The 22,922-nt window shown below is 40.9% G+C and overlaps 1 protein-coding gene across 1 annotated transcript; it reads right to left on the bottom strand.

The window, feature by feature from the left end:
* Nucleotides 1–4,684: 4,684 nt before the first annotated feature.
* Ier3ip1 (immediate early response 3 interacting protein 1) lies at nt 4,685–21,614 on the bottom strand. The gene is made up of 3 exons (XM_008825898.3): nt 21,428–21,614; nt 6,848–6,949; nt 4,685–5,935 (listed from the first exon to the last, which is right to left on the bottom strand). The coding sequence occupies exons 1-3, from the start codon at nt 21,516–21,518 to the stop codon at nt 5,880–5,882; spliced, it is 249 nt and encodes an 82-aa protein (XP_008824120.1). The 5' UTR covers nt 21,519–21,614; the 3' UTR covers nt 4,685–5,879.
* Nucleotides 21,615–22,922: the final 1,308 nt, after the last annotated feature.

Genomic DNA, 22,922 nt, shown 5'->3' with positions numbered 1-22,922 from the left:
TTTCCCTCAGTGCAAGTTCATCCACTGAAGTCTAGTCAGCCTATCTAGAGTCTTGCCCTTTAAGAAGATCAGCTCTGTCTCACCCAGCAGTAATCAGCTGCCAATAATTCTTCAATTAAGATTGGGGCCTGCTGTCCATTTCCACAGTTCTGTGTTTTTTGTCTGCTTGTGTTTGCATGGGTCTTTTGTATATTGACACCATTGCTATAGGTTCATATGAGGAAGGTCCCAGTAGCCTGTAGGATTCTATTTGCCTATGGTCATGCACCTCCTCTCTGGCTCTTACAATCTTTCCACCTCCTCTTCCACAATGGCCCCTGAGCCCTGGGTGGGTGGATTTTAATAGAGGAGGCCTGTTCAAGGACCCACACTCTGTAGACTCTTATTCTCTATGTTTTGGCCATTTGTGTTACTGGCCCTCTGTTACATGAGGGAGCTTCATTGCTGAGAATTGAAAGATTCATTAGTGTTCTCTTCATCCCTTAATTCTATGTTCCATGAGCATTAGGTGTAGAGGTTGCATCTTAGATGTGCCACTTAGGCTTTGGGCAATTCACAGACAATCTCTGTGTGACCAGTTGTGGAACTCTGTAATAATCTCTGTATGCTGAAAAAGAAGCTACTTTGATAGGTGGTGATTGAGATACTTGTCTGGAATTTTAAGCATCCATATTTTACATTTGTCCAGGGATGTGACAGTCTTGGGGGTTTCTCTTAAGATCGATGACTTCTCCAATTATGTGAATTTGGCTAGGTTTCCTCCCATTGAATGGGCTTTAAGTCCAATTGGTAGATGTTGATTACCCCCAAGCTAAAAGTGCCACTACTTCACCAATGTCATTTTCTCTGCCTGTCATTGATGTAGTTTTTAGGCCTTGAAGCTGGCATTGGACCATTGATTGATGTTCTCCCTTACCAGCTTGTGTAGTGCTCTCCAAAGCTATGAAAGCTAGCTTTCAGAGGAGGTGGCTTCCAGGTTAGTTCTAGCTCATTGCTCCAAATCCTGTTTCCAAAGTGTGTCCTGTCTTACCTTCAAGTTCTGGAGGCAATCAAGGGTGGTGGCAATAGCCTGTGTAATTTTGGGAGTCTCTTAGATTACCCTGGCCAACAACTCAAAGGAAGATTTCTCCTGTCTGACAGTGTTTCTTATTATGTAGCCTTCAGCTATACACACGGACTCATGTAGAGATAGTGTATGTGTAATTTTTCGGTAGGTTTTTGGACTAATACCATTCCCTCTGTTTTTTATTTTTTTAATTTAATTTTTTGGTCTTTTTGAGAGTCTCCCTGTAGCCCCAGGTGGCCTGGAACTCACTATGTAGACCACTGGCCTCATACTCACAGAGATCTGCCTGCCTCTGCCTCCCAAGTGCTAGGATTAAAGGTGTATGCCACCACGCCTGCCCCCGACCCTGTTTTTTTTTAATGCTAGCTATGCAGTATTTATCTCTCCTCTCTCTCCATGACCAACTGTCCCTCCATGCCTTCCAGTGATGGATAATCTTGGGTATCAACTTGACTGGATTTGGGATTAACTGAAATGAGAGAGATCGTCTTGATTGGATCATCTGAAGCTGGAAGACACACCCTAAATGTGGGCATTACTATCTGATGGCAGCCATATAAAAGGCAGGGCAGAAGAGAGCTCTTGGTTTTTGCCCCTTGCCTTCTCTCTCACTGGTGAGTTCATCTTGCTGCTGTGACCAACTTCTTCAGATTCCAGTGTAGATGGAAGACTAGCAGATCTCTTGGAATTCATCAGGACTTCAGCACCAGATTGGGACTGCTGAGACATCCAGCCTCATGGACTGAGCATCTACTGGATTCGCAGCCTCTCCAGCGTGGTACAACTATTGTTGGGCTATTTCAGGACTTCTATCCTGAAGGTAATCTGATAAATCCATATATTCTGTTTCTTTAGAGAACCCTAATACATCTCCCCATTTAAAGTAGCCCCATTTCTCCCTTGATAATTCCTATCTGCTATGGTGTCACCTTTCTTTAGCTCCTTCCTCTTTATCCCCATAGTTCCTCATATAGCCCTCCCTTTCTCCCTAACCATTTAACTACCACCATTTTACACATTTCTCCCTTAGTAACACCTGTCTCCTACTGTTCTCTCTTGGGTTCCTTATTTCCCTTTACCTCCTTGGTTACTTTCCATTTTCCTGGTTCCTGCAGTTACATCAGGATATATACTCACATATAAGGATCTGGTGCTAGGTCCATAAATGAGAACATATGTTGCTTTTCTGAGTCTGTTTTACTTCACTTAGTACAACAGTTTCCACCCATTTACCTGCAAATTTCATTATTTCATCTTTCTTTACCACTGAGTAAATTTCATTGTGTAAATGTACAACATTTTCATTATCCACTCATCAGTTGAGGGACATTTAGGATGCTTCTGTCTCTTAGCACCATGTAGAGGCTGGATCCAGGCACTCCCAGGCAGTCTGCAAAGGTCTGGGCCCCTGCTCCTAATAAACTTTTTAAAACAGTCCCATGACCAAAGGTTTTGCTTGTCATTAGAATCTTCCTACCTCCCTTTTACTACTGTATATTAAAAAAATAAACCTATTGACTACTACATATTACTTTTTCTCAAATCGTGAGTACACACATCTAAACCCAAGTGATTACATATACCTGCTACAAAGCACAGACCATCTTGCTTACTGTATGTAAAGCAAGGATGTGTGTCTATGTGCCCATGGGGGCCAGAAGACATCGAATTTCCTGTTGCTGGAGTGACAAGCAGTTGTCAGCCACATGATGTGTGTGCTGGGATCAAATTTGTGTCCTCTGCAAGCGCAGCAAGTGCTTTGACTGCTGAGCCACCTTTCCAGCCCCTAAAGGCAGGGACTTAAAAAGATCCTTTTAACCATGTTTTTGAAAACTTGGTTTTGTGGAAATGCCTTGGGAAGCATGACATGAGAAGGCAAGCTAAACACTGGGTCTTTGGGCCAAGCCCTGCTTTACCTATCAAGGTACTGTATACTCTGTGGTGAAATTCCTTTGTAACTGTAGTTCTGCTGATCATAATCAAAGCTTGAAAAGCACTATATTTGAGTAAGTACTAGGCCTTTATTAATAGAGTGGTGCCAAGACCCTTCTAAAAAGTGCAGACACTGACATTATCCATAACACATAAAGACCATAATTATCAAGACTTTGGGAGTCTAGAATGATCACAAGTTGTCAATTCCTAGAATGGGTAAAGGGGAAGATATGGGATGCAATCAGGCATGTCAACTTACTGTTGATCAAAATGATACTGTAGTCTGTTTCAGAATCTATTTGCTCTGGGGAAATCAGGGCCTTCAGCCACATGTTAAAACTAGAATTATGGAAATTATGGAAGCTGGGTGTGGTGGCATACATCTTCAGTCCCAGCACTTGGGAGACAGAGGCAGGAAGTTCTGTGAGTTCCAGGCTAGCTGGTGCTACATAGTGAGACCTAGTCTGGGGTCGGGGGCACAGAACTAGAATAATGTACATGGCCTCCAGAGATGGAGATGGTGCCAGTGCTTTATGGTCTCAGAACTGCTTTACAGAATGCTGACCCTGCCATGTTCCTAGCTGAGTGAACCTGGACAATAGTTCCATGTTAAATTAACATAAAGCTGTGCTGCAGTGTCTTACATGATCAGTGGGATAAGACCAAAGTGTCTTTCTTTTTGAAACTTTTTATGACATTTTGTGGCGAAATGGGAATGCCCTCAATTAATTGCTTAAATTAAAAAAATTATTTTTATTTTGTGTGTATGAGTGTATTGCCTGCATGTATGTGAGTGCACTCATGTTGTGCAATGCTGCGGAGGTCAGAAGACGGTTTTGGATTCCCCTGGAACTGGAGTTAAGGACAGTTCGTAGCCACCATGTGGGTGCTGGGAATTGAACCCAGGTCCTCTGCAAGAGCAGTCACTGCTCTTAACTGCTGAGACATCTCTCCAGGCCCTGCTTAAAATTTTTTGATTTATTTTTATGTGTATGAGTGTTTTGCCTGCATGTATATAAGTGCATACATGCATGCTATGCCTAGGGATCAGACCACATACTGGATCCCATGGAACTGGAGTTATGAATGGTTGTTAGCCATCGTGTGGGTAATGAGAAATGGACTGTTAGCAGCTAGTGCTCTTAACTGCTGAGCTATCTCTCTAGCCCCCAATTAACTGCTTAAAAAAAAATCTGTTTAGAGACTCAAGCTTGGACTCATGTTGTCTTCAACTTTATTTTTTAAACAGGTTTGAGTCACCATGACTGGTTTGTAAACTGTTAGCCAAGTATTTTGAAACATTTTCTTGGTCTAGCTGCAAGCACTCTAAATGAAAGATAATCCATCTCTAATTCAGATACCACTGGAAGGTATTCAACACCTGCTCCAGTTTTTAGAAGTAACTTAAGGGCTGGACACCTGGCACAGTCGTTAAAGGCTCAGGCTCACAACCAAAAAGACTAGAAGTAACTTAAGACATGGAATAAAAATTACTCAGATTCTCTTGATTTATGTCAACAATTCAGTTAATAAATATACAGAAAAATAATGGATTATGAATGTATACTTTCATTAAATCTCTACCCAGCAATTTTACAGTAAAGAACATATAGGAGATATTACACACAAAATAGAGATCAACACAATACTGATAGGTTTGTACTCAGGCATAAAACCACATGCTTGAGTTGGAAAGTCAATTTTATTTATAAAAGTTCCCTTTAAAATATTATAACTGATAGTTTTCACAAAACTTTGCACAGTTTTAATCTTTCTACATAAAACTGCATTATGGCATTATGGGATATACAAACAACCTCATAAGGTTGGTCTAAGACATAAACAAAAGACATAAAACACAAATAAAAGTTTAAAAGTTATCTAGCATGAATGGTCTACTGACAGAGTGAACAGTGAAGAATCAAACCCTTTAACATGCTACTCTACCAAGAAATGGAATTGTAATTTGGGGAGGTCAGTGCCTCACAACAGCACCTTCTTATGTAGTACACTTTGACTGGACAGGGTTGTTTTTGCCAGCTAATATTTATACTGACTTTAGAAAATAAATCATCGTTCTAAAAGGGCACAGACTTTTTTTCTTACGAAAGTATGTAAAGAATAGTCTGATCACATTATTCAAGCCAATTAATAAAAAAACAAATGAATCAAAAGAACTTAAAATGAAGACAAAGCCACCATATGACTGATTTACATGCCTGAAATTCTCCCTGAAATAGGGTATTGCCTTCTAGAGCATCTGTAAATTTAAATTCTTTATAGCAGAGACAATATAGACTAGTTAACCAAAGAGTTCAAAAAAAATTACCCATTTATATGTAACCATTATATTTACCATTAATATGTAATCATTACTTTAAAACTCTTTGCCAGGTATGGTGGAGCACACCTTTACGCCCAGCACTTGGGCAGCAGAGGCAGGTGGATCTCCAGGACAGCCAGGGCTACATACTGAGAACAAAAAGAAAAAAAATCCCATTTTATCTGGGGAATAATTACTCTCGAGTTATAACTAAGTGAGAAGGAATTCAAAACTTTGGAAAAAAGTTCCTCCCTGAGTGAGACAGAATAATATCTAATGAAACAGAAGCAATGGTCCTGTACATTTCAACACTTTTTCAAACCAAAACAAGCATGTTCCAGTCCTGGAGCACTACTGCCGCTAGTGATCTGATCTTTCGGGAATGAAAACCACAAGTGCAACATTTACAAAAATCAGATAAATAGAAACTCTGCTTTTATTGTCGGCTTTACATTTTTGTCAACGGCAAGATCAGTCTGCTGAAAATGACTATTCCAGTAATGAAGGAAGCGGCAACTTCTGCTGGCATCTCTTCTTGAGTCTCTGCTCAGATGTTCAGCCAAACAGTAAAAGCAATACGATAGTAATGGAGTTTATTATTATCAATGGCACTGGAAGAAAAAAAGAATGTTACTATAAAGTAAGCATCAGGAAAAAAATTAAGTGGTATTAAGTAGCTTACAAGAAAAGAAGGCAATATCTAAAAATATGCCATCATAATATTATACTGTACATCAAAAAATACACTGTATCATAAAACCCAAACCATTTTCTTTTTTGGGAGGTGGTGAAACAGGTACTTGTTCTCTACCCCTGGCTGGCCTGGAACTTGTGATGTAAACCAGGCAGGTCTTGAACTTTACCACCCAAGTGCTGGGACTACAGGTGTGTACCACCATACCTAGTCCCCAAATGTATTTTAAAGAGGACTTGTATAGCAGGGAGTGAGTACCAATCATACTGCTTTTCTAGATCAGTGTGAATCTTTGGATGCTGCTGGTGCAACTTGAGGAATAAAATGGACTCAGACAGACCCACATAGCTGCACACTTGAGATCAGAAATACAGTGCAAAGACAGAGTGCTACAGGTTCATCATTAACAATTCATTAACAAGGAATCAAAAGTAATTAGAGAAAAACTCTCTAATCCTGATGTTGAAATACAGGATGTTTGAACTTTCTTGATTTTCTCAAAAATATTTTCCAATACAATAGCAGATATGGAATCTTTATTTTTCTCTTGGAAAATCTTCATGATTCTACATTACAATGTGGAAGTCACGGTTTCTACAAAGCAAAGGCATCACTGTGTCTTTCTGTCCTGACAGGTAACACACAGATTATACCAGTAAACATTCCATCTCTGTTAACTGGTTTCCCTAGAAATAAAATGCAATCTAAGAAAAAGACCAGCAACTTTTACACAGTAAATCCAGTTAAAGGGTGTTTAAAGTTCCCACTACAAATGAGTGTCTGACAGCATTCACTCTCAGAAGGTTTGCACCCTACAAGTTTTTCTTACCTCTCATCACAGTTCTTACAGATCGAATAAGGTTCATTAGCTGAGATTTAATTCCTGGCTCCTCTCCGAATCCGCCAATTCCCTGGTCTGTTCCCCAGCCAACTGTATAATATAAAGATGATTAGCTGAGTTAAAATTTATTATGCTCTTCTCTTGTTCCCTCATTAGTCATCTTTTTAAAGATTAGTTTGAGCCCTTGTTAAAGACATAAAATATAAAGTCCTTTGTCTTAAAGAAAAGTTAAGATACTGAGTGAAATAGTTTTTCCTTTTGATAGCAGCAGCAAGCACAGTTTTCTTCATTTCCACTTTGAGTTTATATATAATTGAAAGTTCAAACTATTCCAATGTAATTCACTGATGATGATTACTGTGATACCAGACTGTGCCTCCCCCTACCTTTTTAAAATATCAAATGTTTTCTCAGGGCAGAACTGAAAACCAAAGTATAGTGCTGGGGTGAATAATTACTAACTTACTTAAGAATTTATATTACCTACATAGTAGCGACATAAAAAGGCTGTAGCTGAGAATCATGTGAGTAAATTTTAATGTACACCAGGTTAATTTGGATAGCCTCATAGCAAGCTCCAGTCTTTGAGCAGGACATAGCTTTTCTCCCCTTGCCCCTTCGCCATTCTTCATTTCTGAACCGGGAGGACTTCTCTGTAAACCAGTCTTTACCTTGTCATTTTCCCTATTACAACCATTCTTCTCACCTTTTATGTACTAGTTCTTTTTATTCTACTCTTCTAAAGACATGCCCTCATTTCTGCAACTTGTCCTTCTCCTGTCCTCATTTCAGGTGCACTTCTCACTCTCACATGACTATGGGGCTTAATTAATTCCTGACATGCTAACCCCTAAAGTTGAAGACAGAGAACAAGTCTATTTTACACATGAAAGAACCAAGCAGCAGGAAACTTTTATTTAATCAGCTTTTACTAGGCTGAAATAAATGCTAAATGGCTGCCTGAATTTTTGTCAGAGATGCTGTGGCGTGAAACTAAAATTCAGCTTTGCAACAGAGCTGGTGTTTGGTTCGTCCTCACATTCAAAGCAGAGGTCGGGTCCTACTTCCAGCGCCCCAGCTCTCAACGGTGTCCCTGTGCTTCTGGCTTCCATAGTGCACTGCATTCTTGTGTTAGTACCACAGACTCTCCTGCTTTTCTAAGACTCAGAAGATGGCTCTTTAATCTTACTGTTTCAATCTCTTTGGATGCTCCCTTAAAGAAATTTGGTGATGATTCCCACTGCCTACTGAACAACGTACAAACTCCTTCAACTGGCATTCTGTAATGTATTGTGACGTGGAACCAATCCCTCAACAAATGCTAAGGGCCAACTGCATAGCCAGATGCTCATTATTTGACCTAGGCCTGACTTCCATGCTGTGGCCTTTCCTAATGCACTTATACCATTAAAAGAAAAAGAAAAACAAAAACAAACCCCTCCTTTCTCTTTGCCCCCCAAATAACCCAGATTGCAGAGACTTCCTTCTACATCTTGGTGGGGTGTTTCTAAGTGTTTCCCATTAGATTATGAATTCCTGGAGGGCAGGGGCTGCAAAAATCTTTATATTTGCACTTGTCCCCACACCACACCAAGTACTTATTAAATGTTACTCTATGCAGCAAATGAATGCATTATAGTAGGCTGTTATTCTGGGATAAAGAAAAATAAGGGAAATTTTAGGACTGTAAATTATACTTCTGAATAACCCTATTTCTTTCTAATATATATAAATTATAAAATGAACAAATTATTCAACAGTAGCTTTGGAGGCTGGGGAGACGGCTTGGTTGGTAAAGTGGTTACTGTGCAAGCATAAGGACCTGAGTTCAAATTCCCAGCACCTGTGTAAAGCTAGTTGTGATAGTGTACACTTGTAATCCAGTGCTCCTATGGAGAGATGGGAGGTGAAGAAAGGTGAGTCCTGGAAGCCCACAGACCAGCTAGCCTGGCGTATGCAGCGACTGACAAGCAACCCTGTCTCAAGCAAGGTGAAAGATGAAGACTCGACACCAGATATTATCCTTTGACCCACACACACGTGCGCGCGCACACACACACACACACACACAAACACACACCCCCCCTCATAGCATGTACATATACTCATGCACATGAACATGCACACACACATATCAATACACATTATACACATACACAACTGTAAAATTTTAAAAAATTGTAGCTCTGGGGTAGGGAGGAAATATCTAATATTAAATGTATACATCTATCCAAGCTGAAAATGATTTCATAAAATGTGAAAACATTAGCTGGGTAAGATGGTAAATGCCTGTAATCTCAGCATTAAGGAAGTAGAGGCAGGAAGATCCTGAGTTCAAGGCCAGCCTGAGCTATACAAACCCTGTCTCAAAAAATTAAAAATAAACAGGGATTGGAGAGATAGCTCAGCTGTTAAGAATACCTACTGCTCACTTTCTCTTGGCACCCCAGACCTCTGGACTGCCCTCTTGGCCCAGACTCCTCACTGCTTCCTGATCCTTTGCACCCAGACCAACCCAGTTCCTAAGTCTAATCCCCTGGAGCCCCCAAGGCTTGTTTCCTCCCCCACCTCTCCTTTGCATACCTGGATTAGCCTTCATCCCTGGCCAACCTAACCGCCATCTTCCTAAAGCCAGTATCTTTCCTGGGTAGGTTAACCATGTCCACTATGCCTTAGGTACCACAACCTCATTCACCTACCCAGCTCCCCCCACCCCCCGTCTCCTCCTAGCATGGGCACTGGCCCATTTCTTCTCTTGGCACCCCAGACCTCTGGACTACCCTCTTGGCCCAGACTTTCCACTGCTTCCTGATCCACTGCACCCAAAACAACCCAATTCCTCAGCCTATTCCCTTCCCCACCTCAACCTTTGCATACTTGGACCAGCCTTCATCCCTGGCAGTCCCACCCTCAACCTGGATTCCTGAGACCAACCTCCTTCCCCGACTGCCCGAGAGTCCTGAATCCTACCTCTACCTAGCAATCCTCTCAAACTGTACTGTGGCTGCTGAGGGATCCAGACCTCCTTAGGAGAAAGCCTGAGAGCATTTGATTCTCATCTGACTTGGGCTTCTGTGGGAACTCCTGAGTAGTAGGATGAAAGCCATCTGGCCCCTCCAATATAAAATCAAAAGAGAGAACCTGAAGCCTAGACCAACCAGCTTTTCATGTCCAACGAGTAAACCGCAAAGGCACATAAAGTTTACAAACAGAAGCAGACCTAAACTCAACAAAGGAAGGCTTGAGTCTTGCACAAGAGTCAGAAACTACAAAAGAAATCCACTTGTCAAAGTCACAGCAAAAAAATAACATGAAAAACCAAAATAATATATCCCTACCAAGTACCAACAGTCCTGTAGAGGAGTACAATGAGAACCCCCTAGAGATAACACAGGACATGGAATTGAAAAGAACAATTATAAACACGATAAAAGAATTCAGTGAATTTAAAGAACACACAAAGAAATCAAAGAACTAAAAGAAGATAGGGATAAACTTCTGAATGAATTCAGGAAAGAGAAATAGCGAAGAATACTCAGGCTGAAATGAAGAAGGAAGTGAAACACTCAATAAGCCAATTAGAAACAACAGGAGAAAGTCTCACCAATAGGATGAATGAAATGGAAAACAGAATATCAAGACTGGAAGATAAAGTGAATGAACTAGACCACTCAAGCAAAGATTATGAAAAATTTAAGAAAACATAAGAATGGAGTATACAAGAATTGTGTGACATTGTAAAAAGACCAAACTTACACATCATAGGCATACAGGAAGGAGAAGAATCTGAGGATAATGATATGGACTAGATCTTCAATAGAATTGTAGAAGAAAATTTTCCAAAATTAAAAAAAGACTTGTCCATACAAATACAAGAAGCACAAAGAACACCAAACAGACAGGATCAGAAAAGAAACTCTCCATGGCACATCATAGTAAAAACACTAAATGTTCAGAACAAAGAGAGAATATCGAAAACTGCAAAAGAAAAACAGGTCACATATAAAGTCAGAATTACAGCTGACTTTTCAGTGCGAACTATGAAAGACAGAAGGGCCTGGACCAAAGTATTTTCAGTTCTAAATGACTACAGATGCCAACCCAGAAAGTATCTATTACAGTCGAAGGGGGAAAGAAAAAAATCTTCCGTGACATAAATAGCTGAAAGAATTCATGTCCACAAAACCAAAGAGTTCTTGAAGCAATACAAAGACCTGAAGAAAGGAATGACTGTACCCCAAGGATAACAGAAAGAAACTTAATGAAGGTGAAACTGTGGAAATGCACAGTTATACCAAGAATGCAAACAGAAATCAAAACAACAGGAATCAATACACATCTTTCATTAATAACTTTAAATATCAAAATGGACTGAACTCCTCAGTCAAAAGACACAGACTAATTGAACGGATTAAGAAATAAAACCCATCTTTTTGTTGTCTGCAAGAAACCCATCTCACTTTCAAGGACAGGTATTACCTTAGGGTGAAAGGATGGAAAAAAATATTCCAAGCAAATAGTACTAAGAAAAAAGCAGGAGCTGCAATTTTAATATCTGACAAAATAGACTTTAACACTAATCAGAAGAGATAAAAGAGGGCCACTTCATTCTGATCAAGGGAACAACTGACCAAGATGTTGGTGGCACTATTTGTGGAGGTACTATTTGAAGGTATGGCCTTGCTGAAGGAAGTATGTTATTGGGGGTGGGCTTCAAGAGTTCATGGCCTTACCACATTTCCAGTTTGCCTTTCTACTTCCTGTTTGCCATTGGAGATGTGAGCTCTCAGCTTTTGGCTCCTGCTGCCATGCCTCCCCTACCATGATGGACTCTTAACCCTTTTGAACCTTAAGCCCAATAAACTTTCTTCTATAAGTTGCCTTGGTCATGGTATTTTATCACAGCAACAGAAAAGTAATTAATATGCCTCTAGAGATAAAAAGAATATCCTAAAGGCTATGACAGGTTACCTGCAAAGAGCCAAAAACCAAAGTGTCATTAGACTTTTTAACATCAATACTGAAAATGAATTTGTGTATTAAAAAAAATATTTTATTATCTTTTTATTTTATGTGTATGAGTGCACGTGTGTAAGTGCACCCATATCATGCAGTGTCCGAGGAGGTCAGAAGAAGGCATTGGATCCCCTGGAACTGGAATTAGGAATGGTTGTTAGCTGCCCTGTGGGTGCTGGGAATTGAACCCGGGTCCCCTGTAAGAGCAAGCAGTTCATGCTCTTAACTGCTGAGCCATCTCTCTATCCCCTGGAATATGTCTTTAAAACTCTGAAGAAAAATTAGTTTCAATTTAGAATTTGACAGGCAACCCACAGATCACTTAGAAGACTACACACCATTACAATTTTTTTCCTTACACTTATTTTTTTTGTTGTTGTTTATATTATGGGAACCACACATGGTGTTCAGAGGGCAACTTACCAGGGTTCGTTGGTGTCATATTTTTATTTCTTTCTTTTCTTTTTTGAGACAGGATCTCCCTGTAGCCACAGCTGGGGCTATGTACACCAGGCTGGCCTTGAACTCAGAGATATCCACCTGCTTCTGTCTCCCAAGTGCTGGGATTAAAGGTGTGTGCCACCAAGCCCAGCCTTTTATTACTTTCTTAAGACACAGTCTCTCACTGAACTTGCAGCTAGGCTGGCAGCCAGCAAACCCTAGTGATCCTTCAGTCTCCAGCTCCCATAGCACTAGGGCTATAGATATGCACACAACCATACAGGGCTTTTTATGTGGGCAGTGGAGATTTGAACTCAGATTCTCATTCTTCTACAACAAACACTCTTACCTGCTGAGCCATATTCCTAGTTCTGATTTTTGACGTTCAAAACCATATATAGTGCTTCAATAAAAATAAAAACTTAGGCACTGGGGAGATGGCTCAGTGGATAAAGTGCTTGCCAAGTGTGAGGATGTGAGTTTGGATTGAGAACCCACATAAAGCTGAACACTAGAGCATCTGTCATCCCAACACTCCCATGGGGAGCTAGGAGTCAGAGACAGAAGAATCCCTGGAAGACTGCAGGCTGGCTAGTCTGGCACATGCAGTAGCTAAAAAGAGACTTGTCTCAAACAAGGTGGAAGGCAAGAATCCCTGACCTCCAAGCATACACAGGAAAATATTAAAAAAAAAAAAAAAAACTGGGCCAGGGCTGGAGAGATGGCTCAGCAGTTAAGACCACAGGCTGCTCTTGTAGAAGACCTGGATTCAATTCTCAGCACCCACATGAAGGCTAACAAACCATAGGTAGCTCCAGTTTCTGGGGACCCAATGCCCTCTTCTGACCTCCTTGGGTCCTGCACAACACAGGTGCACCTATCTACATGCAGACAATATACTCACACACATAAAATAAAAATCATAAATATTTACAATAAAATAAAATAAATTGGGCCTTCTCTCTAGACACTGAACTGTAGGGACAGTACTACATGGATGCACATCTACTTTTTATCAGAAACTTAACTCCCAGAAACCTTTTTTAATTTGACTTGTTTCAAAAAGATGTTTACATATATTTTTAATGCGGTGAGAGGAGTTAACACCATAAAAATATATTTTCTAACATTAAACTGCTCTTCAACAAAACAGGCTGAAACTGTGTCATACTTGGATTCCCATGAAGCAATTATCAGCATTTAAATAATGAAAAAACCAATGGCAAGCTCTCAGTTAACTGCAGCCTAGTCTTTATTCTTATGCCACCAAAATGAAAAACAAAACAGAATTTTGGGTGGAGAGCAAATATACTGTTAGCTAATCCAGTGACAAATACAAATGTGGTGAGTGAAACATCAGGTGAAAAGGATTTGGGCTGTATCAATTTCCCTCCAACTGCTACACAGGCACTCTTCATTTTCTTCTCAGGAACTTAGTGTTTGTGTGTACGGTGTGTGTTTGGGCTGGGGTTTGCATGGGGGTGTGTGTGCATTTAGAGACAAGACACTGATGGCTCTTCCTTAATCACTCTTCACCTTATACATGTATTATAGAAATGGAAAGCTTTTGCAATGTGATGGTAATTAAGAACTTTAGAGTAGGGAAAACTCTTTAGAGCAGGGCCACAGGAGACAGGTAATACATGCATACAGGTAAAATTAAAAAAAAAAAAGAAAAAAAAAAGAAAATGCTTTTCCTATGCCAAGTGTGATGGCCATGTGATTTGTTATTAATATGATGAAATGTTAAAATAATCTGGCATTTCTGAGCAAATTCTACTTGGTTATACTAAATACTCTTTTTTTATACATTAATGGATTTAATTTCTGCATCTATATTCATAAGAGCTGGAGTGACAGCTCAATGGTTAAGAGCACTTAGTGCTCTTACAGAGGACCTGGGTTTGGATCCCAGAACCCACATGGTGGCTCACAACTGTCTGTACCTCCAGTTCCAGGGGATGCCCTCCTCTGGCCTCTGTAGTAATTGCATACACATGGTGCACTAATATACATGCAGGCAAAACATTCATAAAATACAACTTTTTAAAAAAGAAATACTGCTGGGCATGGTGGTGCACCCCTTTAATCCCAGCACGTGGGAGGCAGAAGCAAGTGGATCTCTGAGTTTGAGGCCAGCCTGGTCTCCATAGCTAATCCAGGCCAGCTGTGGCTACAGGTCTCAAAAAGACCAAAACAAAACAAAACAAAAAAAATAAACAACAAACAAAAAAGCCCAAAAAACCCACCTGATTTTGTATTCTCTTGTGCTGTCTTCATCAGGACTCCTGATCAGATTAATAGTGAACTCATGGCACGAATTTGGAAGTCTTCCCTCCTTTTTGTTTAAGAGAATTTGTGATAGAATGTAGCAGTGAAGGATGGACTTCTGTTGGTGGGAAGCTGTAAATTTATGAGTTCCATCCCTTCATGTTATAGGTCTGTTGCGTTTCTATTTCTTCCTGTCAGTTTAAACAGTTTCCATCTTTCTAGGAATCTTCCCATTTCTAAGTTATCTATTTTGTTGGCATGTTCATGTTTTCATAGCACACCTCTTCATTTCTCTAAGGCCAGCAATAATATCCTCTCCTGATTTTAGTATTTGTGCCTCCCACCCCCTTGGTAAGTCTAGCTAAAGCTTTATTAATTTTCTTATCTTGTCAAGGACCAGCTTTTGTTACTGTTGATTCTATCCTTTTTCCACTCTGTACTTTATTACTTTTCACTGCAATCTTTATCATCCCTTTCCTTTTGCAGATCATGAGTGTAGTGTCATAGATTATCACTGTTCTGACAGAAAATGAATAAAAAACCCCAAATGTTTCTGCATCTGATGTATGCACCTAAGAGAAATCCCAGATGCTGTTTAGTTTTTAAATAGTCTTCACTAGTTATGATTGTTCCATTGGAAAGTGAGTTCACTATGATGGAACACTGTCTTCAGGCCGGCAATGCAGTTCAGTGGTAGGGCACTTGCCATCATGCACGAGGCGTTGGGTTCAAAAAATGATTTTCACATTTTTAAATGATTATATATAAGTATACATAACAGCAGTAACCCTTTAAGGGAACGCGTGTGTTCCTTCAGAAGCCTAGTTTCACCTTTCTCACTTAGATCTGCAATGCTTTTCCAGCTGGCTTTTGTGTTTAGTATGAGACATAGGGTCAAGATTCAATCATTTCTTTAAACTTGCTATTCTGTATACTTAATATGTACTTCAAGGTCATTTATTTCTTTTTGGAAAAGTATTTATTGGTTGTTTTTTGGAGATAAGGTCTCATGTCTCCAAAACTAGCCTCAAACTTCCAGTGTAGCTGAGGATGACCTTGACATTCTGATCCCCTTGCCTTCATTTCCCAAGTGCTGAGATTATAGGCATGCCATGATGTCCAGTTATGTGGTTCTGGGAATCAAGCCCAGGGTTTCCTGCATGCTAGGCAAACACTCTACCAATTATGCTACATCCCCAGCCAAATCATTTATTGAAAGGGCCATCTTTCAAAATAACTGGGCACCAGTTATTTTTGTATTCTGCGCTGTGTCATCTTTTTTACAAATTAAGTGTCCGCCGGGCGTGGTGGTACACGCCTTTAGTCCCAGCACTTGGGAGGCAGAGGCAGGCGGATCTCTGTGAGTTCAAGGCCAGCCTGGTCTCCATTAGCGAATCCACGACAGGGGCAGCTACAGAGAGACCTTGTCTCAAAAAGACCAAAAAAAAAAAAAAAAAAAAACAAAAACAAAAACAAATTAAGTATCCATATAAAAATGAATTTATATTCTCCAGTCTGTTTTACTGTTCTATTTGTCCAAAAACATTTTAGTAAATTCACTTCTAGAAATAAGCTTCTGTTGCTTGTAACCAAGAATGCTGACAGAAATAAATAGTTTCAGGATTTTATCCTTGGACCATTTCAACAGTTTTAACTACAGGACACTACTGAAAATCCCCACATGGAAGGAAGCCCTTCCCAGACATCTTTCTGGGCACTAACCCTGGATATTTAAGTACCACATTTCTACTTGGAAGGCTTAAAGATAAGTTTTCGTGTTCAGGGCTCAATTTTCAACATCCTTTAGGAAGCATCACTCTTTGTATGCACTTGGGAAGTTCCATTCCCATATGTCTGTACCCAGTTCTCTTCCCCATGGCATTTACCTCACACTTAATGAATGATTCATGTAATTATTTTAAATATCTACTCCATGACAGAGATATTGTGCTATTTTTATTCCTATATTTTTCTACCATTTGTTACAGTGAATGAAGAAAAACTCCCTGCTACCAATCTAGGGTCCTTCCTCCTTCTCCATCCAGTCCTTTGTCTTTCTTTTCCATGAAGAAAACATCCCACCTTCCTGCTTAAAGTCATCTACCACACCTGTCCTAAAAGCCCCATCCTCCTCCACTTTCGCAGAATCCTAAGCTGCCAATCTTACTTGTCTCTTGTACCTTTCATCACATTCTCACTGCTACATCCTTCCCAATTGAACTGTTCAATTCTTCACATTTATGAAGGCTATAAAATGTACCTATCAGAATTTAATAATTAATAACTTTGTCAAATAGACTTTATCCTTTCTCTGCTTAGATGCCTTTTTTAAAATTTTTTTATTTTATGTGTATGAGTGTATTGCCTGTATGTGTGCTAGTGCATCCATGTCATGCAATGCCTGGGGAGGTCAGAAGAGGGTGTTGGGTCCCCTGGAACTGAAGTTACAGATGGTTGTTAGCTGCCATGTGGGTGCTGGGAATTGAACCTGGGTCCTCTACAAGAGCAGCCAGTGCTCTTAACCACTGAGCCATCTCCAGTCCCCGCCCTCTTTTGACATGGTCTCCCTGTAGCCCCAGCTAGCCTTGATCTCACAGAGATCCATCTGCCTATGCCTCCTGTGTGCTAGGATAAAAGGCATGTGCCACCACACCCAGCCCCTGCTTAGGCACTTTAATGATGTATTTCACTCTTAAACATTTCAGTATGCATTCTGAATATTTCCCTATATAACTATAATGCCATTATCACACCAGAAGAAAGTACAGTGATCCCTCAATGTCCTCTAGTACTTAGTAGGTCATATTCAAATCTCATCAAATGTCCCTGAAATGCCATTTACATCTCATTTGTTTAATCTTTGTGTGTGTGTGTGTGTGTGTGTGTGTGTGTGAGATGCATATATGTGTAGGTAGGGTTTCATGTGTGAATGTGGGAGTGTATAAGGTCAGAGGACAATAACTGGTGTTGGTTCATGACTTCTATCTTGTTTAATACAGGGTCTCCTGTTTGTCTGGCCAGTGAGTTCCATGAATTCTTCTGTCTCCACTGCCCTAGGTGCTGTCTACTGGGATTATGGACACGGGCTATTACATCCATCCAGCGTGAAAGGGTTTGAGATCAGAACTTGGGTTCTCTTGCATGTGTGGCAAACACTTTATCCACAGAGACATCTCCCAGCCCACAGTCGATATTTCTGAACTAATCAAGGGCCACACACGGCTGCCTTACAGTGCTCCTCAACCACCACTCCGACTTCTTGTACATACACATCTACCTCACTGGTAGCCCTTTTCCCTCCACTTTCTCAGCACTGATTGTTAAAGAGAACTGGCTAGTTTTTGTTGTTGTTGCTGAAACACTTCTGTCTTTTGTGATCAAAAGACAAACAAAGGAACCAAGACAAAAATATACCCCCATCAAGCTACCTTTTCTAATTTAGTAACAATGCATAATTCTGCCATTTATGCTTTATCACTTTTCACTTAGTTCTCAGCCCATCCCACTCTGGATTTTACCTGCTGCTATAACTGCTCTTTTAAAATCACCAGTGATCCGAATTACACTGAACCTTTAGGACTCTTCAGTTCTTTTATTTTTTTATTTTTATAATTATGTTTTATTTAGTATTTTTGTGTATGAGTGTATGGCCTACATGTATGTAAGTGCACCTCTGTCATGCAATGCCTGTGGAGGTCAGAAGAGAGCAACAGATTCCTCTGCAACTGGAGTTAAGGACGGTTGTTTGCCGCCATGTGGGTGCTGGGAATTGAACATGGGTCCCTTGCAAGAGCAGCCAGTGCTCTTAACCGCTGAGCCATCTCTCCAGTGCCCTCTTTTCAGTTACCTTTTCTCCCCAATTCTTAAAATCTTATTACAAAAATAATACATAAAAATTCAATACAGAAATAACACAGTACCCACCCACTATACATAAACCACATGAACCACTTCTCTCCACCCTCATTCCTCAGAGGTTATCACTGTGAACAATTTAGCATATATCCTTTCACACTTTTTCCTTTGTACATACAAATATATACAATCACATGTGATTATATACACATAATTTTGTCTTTTACAAAAGTGGGATCATAGATATCTATTAAATGATTCTTCAGTTTCTGTCTTCATTTGATAATGCAGAAAATTCCTAAAACAAATCTAGTATCACTCCTCTAGATTTTATTTTCTAAAATATAGAACTCATCCATTAGTATGAAATGCAAAATCCTTGATATGCTTCCTGTCCATTGTTCAGTGTCATGTTTAGCCATTCCAGCATTAAAACTCCAGAACCTAAGCCACCTAAGTCCTTTCTGAATCAAAGCAGGTACAAAGTAGGAACACACTTTGTCATATCTAGATTTTTTTTTTTTTGTCTTTTTGAGACAGGGTCTCCCTGTAGCCCCAGCTGTCCTGGATTCACTATGGAGACCAGGCTGGCCTTGAACTCACAGAGATCCACCTGCCTCTGCCTCCTGAGTGCTGGTATTAAAGGTGTGCGCCACCACGCCCAGCCATATCTAGATTTTGATCATTTCCCTTCATGTTAACACCTTGCCTGGACTTTTCAGGCTAGCAAACTCCTACCAATTAATTCTTCAATAATCAGTTCTTATCTTACTTAGTTTCACAGCCACATTCTACTGTGGTACTATCCCTCCTTTTCCAAAAACCCAGTGACTTCAGTGCAACTCCACTGTTTAGGTTTCCCAGCTCTCTGTTTTGCTCCCTCATAAAGTTTTCCTGTCAGCTGTTCTATCTCCATCTAAACATTAAGTACTGGAGGAGACTATAGGACTGTCCTGAATCTGTACTCTATGCTTTTTCTAATAAGTTTATCTCCTCACACAGCTTCACTTGTCACCATACTTGACACATCAAGTTCCACCCTGCCTCATGTTCTGTTCTATGGATGTAAACCCACTGACTATTCTATACCTCTATGTGCACATCTCACTGAAATCTCAAACTGAGCAAGTCCAAAGCTTACTGCATTGTCTCTTCGGCTCCTGATCCATCACCACTGTCCCCAATTGTCCTACAAAAATTTCTAACATTCTAAAGAAACTTCACCTAGTGGCTTAAGCCAGAAGAGATTTCTGGCTTTAACTTCTCTCCCTCAATCACTAATGTCCAACAGCATGTTGGGGGCGGGGGCAGGTGGGTAGTGGGGATTGAATCTAGGGCTTGTACTTGAGGCAGGCATTCTACCAATGAGCTGTATAGCCAGGCCTCTTTTTCACTTTTGAGACAGGGTCTCACTAAGTTGACCAGGCTGGCCTTGAACTCATTCTGTAGCCAAGGTTGGCCTTTCAAGTTCCCCCAACAGCACATTCTGTCTCCAAAATGTTTTCTGATCTGTATTAGTTTCCTAGGGCTGCCATAACAAAGTTATAAACTAATGCTAAATACAACAGAAATTAATTTTCCAACAGTTTTGGAAGTCAAAAGTCCAAAATCAACAGGACTGGTTCCTTCTGGAGCTTTGATGGGTAATCTCATCCATGCCTCTCTCTTAGCATCTCTCTGAATTCCTGGGTTTCTTGGCTTGTAGCCACTTCAATCTCTGCCTCTGCTAACACATGGTCTTCCTTAAGTGTGTGTCTGTGGACTGCTGTAGCTCACTTTCCTTATAAGGACATCAATTATTAGACCTAAGGCCCAACACCTAATCCAGTTATGAACTCAATTGTTTGCTAAGTCTTGTGAAGTTCATGTTTCCAAATTTGGTCACTTACAGGGTCAGGACACAGTTCAAGCCATAACATGATAACTTCTACTGTTCTCTATGGTACAGATGGACTCTGGAGTCAGTATGATGGCTCTTTCCAGGTCCACTCCTCTCCTCTCCTTTCCAATCCTTTCTCCATACTGTATCTAAAATGAACTTAGTAATGTAGATCTGGTCCTGTCACATGTTTAAGACTGTTTTCACCTACCTCTGAACCATCACCTAGTTAATACTTACTTGTCAGAGTTCACATCAGACATACTTCTGCCAAGAAGCGTTTTCAGATTCACATGCTAGTATCACCCTTCACTTCTCTAATATTTGGCACACCTGCTACTTATTTTAAACTTCGATTAAATTCCACTTTAAGGGCAGGGTGACTGGTGTAACCAGTTCCTGTTGCATGGGACTGACACATACTTGTGCTCAAATCTCTTCTTAAGTTATAAATGAAACGTATCAGTCTTGTCTGTGGGTTTGAGTTTCAACGATTTACAGGGGACACGGCTGATATATTGTAATAAATGACTAACATCATGCGGTCCTGTCTCGATTTTGCCCTATACCGAAAGCAGCAGCCTGACCAGACTGGCAAGAGATCTCCTCATATGAGGTCCCAGAGCCATAACATGTGCTTTCATTTTTGCATTCCTTAATTCTAGCACAGTCCTTGTTTGGAGGAACCCAGTGGGCGGGACTTATTGGGTGCGTTCTTAAAAGAATGATGTGCTCTTGGCTTGATATCCTGCCGACTCCCTTTCCTATTAACCCCAACTCCCAAGAACCTCTATTGCTGTCCATCAGTCGTTCCTCAAACTACTAACCCTCCAAAAGAAGCCACGATCCCTCCTCCACGCACGCTCCCACCTCCACCCTAGCTCTTGAACTCAAAACTCATATCCCAGCTTTTTGACCAATAAAATCGGTAACAAGAAAAGCAAAGAAATGACCTAGGGAAATTCATCCGGGTACCTGGGTCCCCGGCCCCTCTCCAAGCCCCGCATACTTTCACCCGGCTTGTCCGGCAGGGAAGACCCTCGGTCCCCGGCTCCAGGTCCCCCCATTCCTCCGCTTCTCCCGCCTCCCCGGGCCCCGTTACTCACTGTTCTTGAGGAAGCGCTCCTCGTGCAGCACGGCGATGGCGTTCACGCAGAGGAGGGCCGCCTGCAACAGAGAGTACAGGGTAAAGGCCATGGTCGCCCCCAGTTCTTCCCACGCCCAATGAACTCCTATCCCTGGTCCGTCGACGCGGACGTGGCGCAGCCACAACCCTGGCTCTCCTACGGGAGCCTGCGCCGCCCAAAACGCGCTCAGGGAAACCCCGCCCCCTTCGAACTAAGCCCTGCCCCCACGCTTAGGACTGCAAGGCGAGTTCTAGCTCTTGACAACTCGCAACGCAGTAAACTCAAGTAATTATTGGACATTTGAAACAGAGCTACCCTTGGGATGGAGAGATGGCTCCGTGGTTAAGAGCACCGACTGCTCTTGCAGAGGGCCTGGGATCGACTCCCAGTATTCATTCACATGGTGGTTAACAACTATCCTTAACTCCAGTTCTAGGGGGATCCGATGCCGTATTGGAACCTCTGTACTACACATTGCACGACATGGGTGCACTTACATACATGCAGGCAATACAGTCATACTCACAAAATAAAAATAATAAAATATTTTTAAAAAGAAACGGATCTAGTCTTCACAGACAGGGACAGAAAAAACAAATATATAGAATCTCCCATAATTTAAAAATATTGATTACGTATTTAAGTAATGCAAATATATTTGAGGTAAATACTTTTCTAACAATTTTTACTGCCGAATTTTACCTTAATGTTTAGGGTGTTTATGAGAATCTGAATGACATTGGAAGCTTGGTTGTTTTTGTTGAACACTGCTGCCCCAAATGTTCCCAAGAACTGAGTGGGAGATCAGTATTCAGATTTCACTGCCAAAGAAATGAAGACTTTGTCAAATAAAATGTTTAAAATTGTAAAACGACCTCTTAACATTATTTAGTGAAAAACATGCTCTTCTTAACCAAACTCTAGCCAGGATGTGAAAACTGCAGAATCATAAAGCAAGTTATTCCACCCACTAACTGTCCCACAGAAGAAGTAAGCACTAACACCAGTTCATGGCTGCACCCCAAAGATGGCCCAGCCCCTGAGAAAGTTCCAGGCTGCCAAGAGCTTAATGCTTGTCCTAGACCCCTGACTACCCTCTTGCAGCATTTACTGACAAGGATGTTGGGGATCCTTCCTGTCTCTTTGAGAGGTAGATGTAGCTCCTCTGATGCAGGAGCTCCTTCTAAGATCTGAAAGCCATCCCTTTAAAATGTCATTATCACAAGGCCAGGTCCTCTGTCTCAGATCTCTGTAGGAGAGTGGGATCTAAAAACTTTTATAATTGCCAGTTAGCAGAGAAAGCAGGCCTAACTGAATTCATACGGATCAACTCACAAATTTTCACTTTCCTGACTCTGAGTCCTTGTTTATTCCTCTCCTCATTATCTCCTCAGCCTTCCTCCCAGCCCCCTCCCCCTTCCAGTTACCTCTGTATGAATCCTAATTGAGCTCAATTCACACTGGGACCCATTCC

Source organism: Nannospalax galili, unplaced genomic scaffold (assembly GCF_000622305.1).
Source record: "Nannospalax galili isolate Female #2095 unplaced genomic scaffold, S.galili_v1.0 scaffold169, whole genome shotgun sequence".
NCBI classification, from domain to species: Eukaryota; Metazoa; Chordata; class Mammalia; order Rodentia; family Spalacidae; genus Nannospalax; species Nannospalax galili.
This window is presented reverse-complemented; position numbering and strand designations above follow the sequence as displayed.

Bases quoted from the DNA above. Each gene is read 5' to 3' on its own strand.
- Ier3ip1 (XM_008825898.3), bottom strand. From the start codon at position 21,518: ATGGCCTTTACCCTGTACTCTCTGTTGCAGGCGGCCCTCCTCTGCGTG. The intron at 6,950-21,427 runs GTGAGTAACGGG...TATATTATACAG, and splicing joins GGAGCGCTTCCTCAAGAACA to TTGGCTGGGGAACAGACCAG. The intron at 5,936-6,847 runs GTAAGAAAAACT...TTTTTCTTCCAG, and splicing joins TGTAAGAACTGTGATGAGAG to TGCCATTGATAATAATAAAC.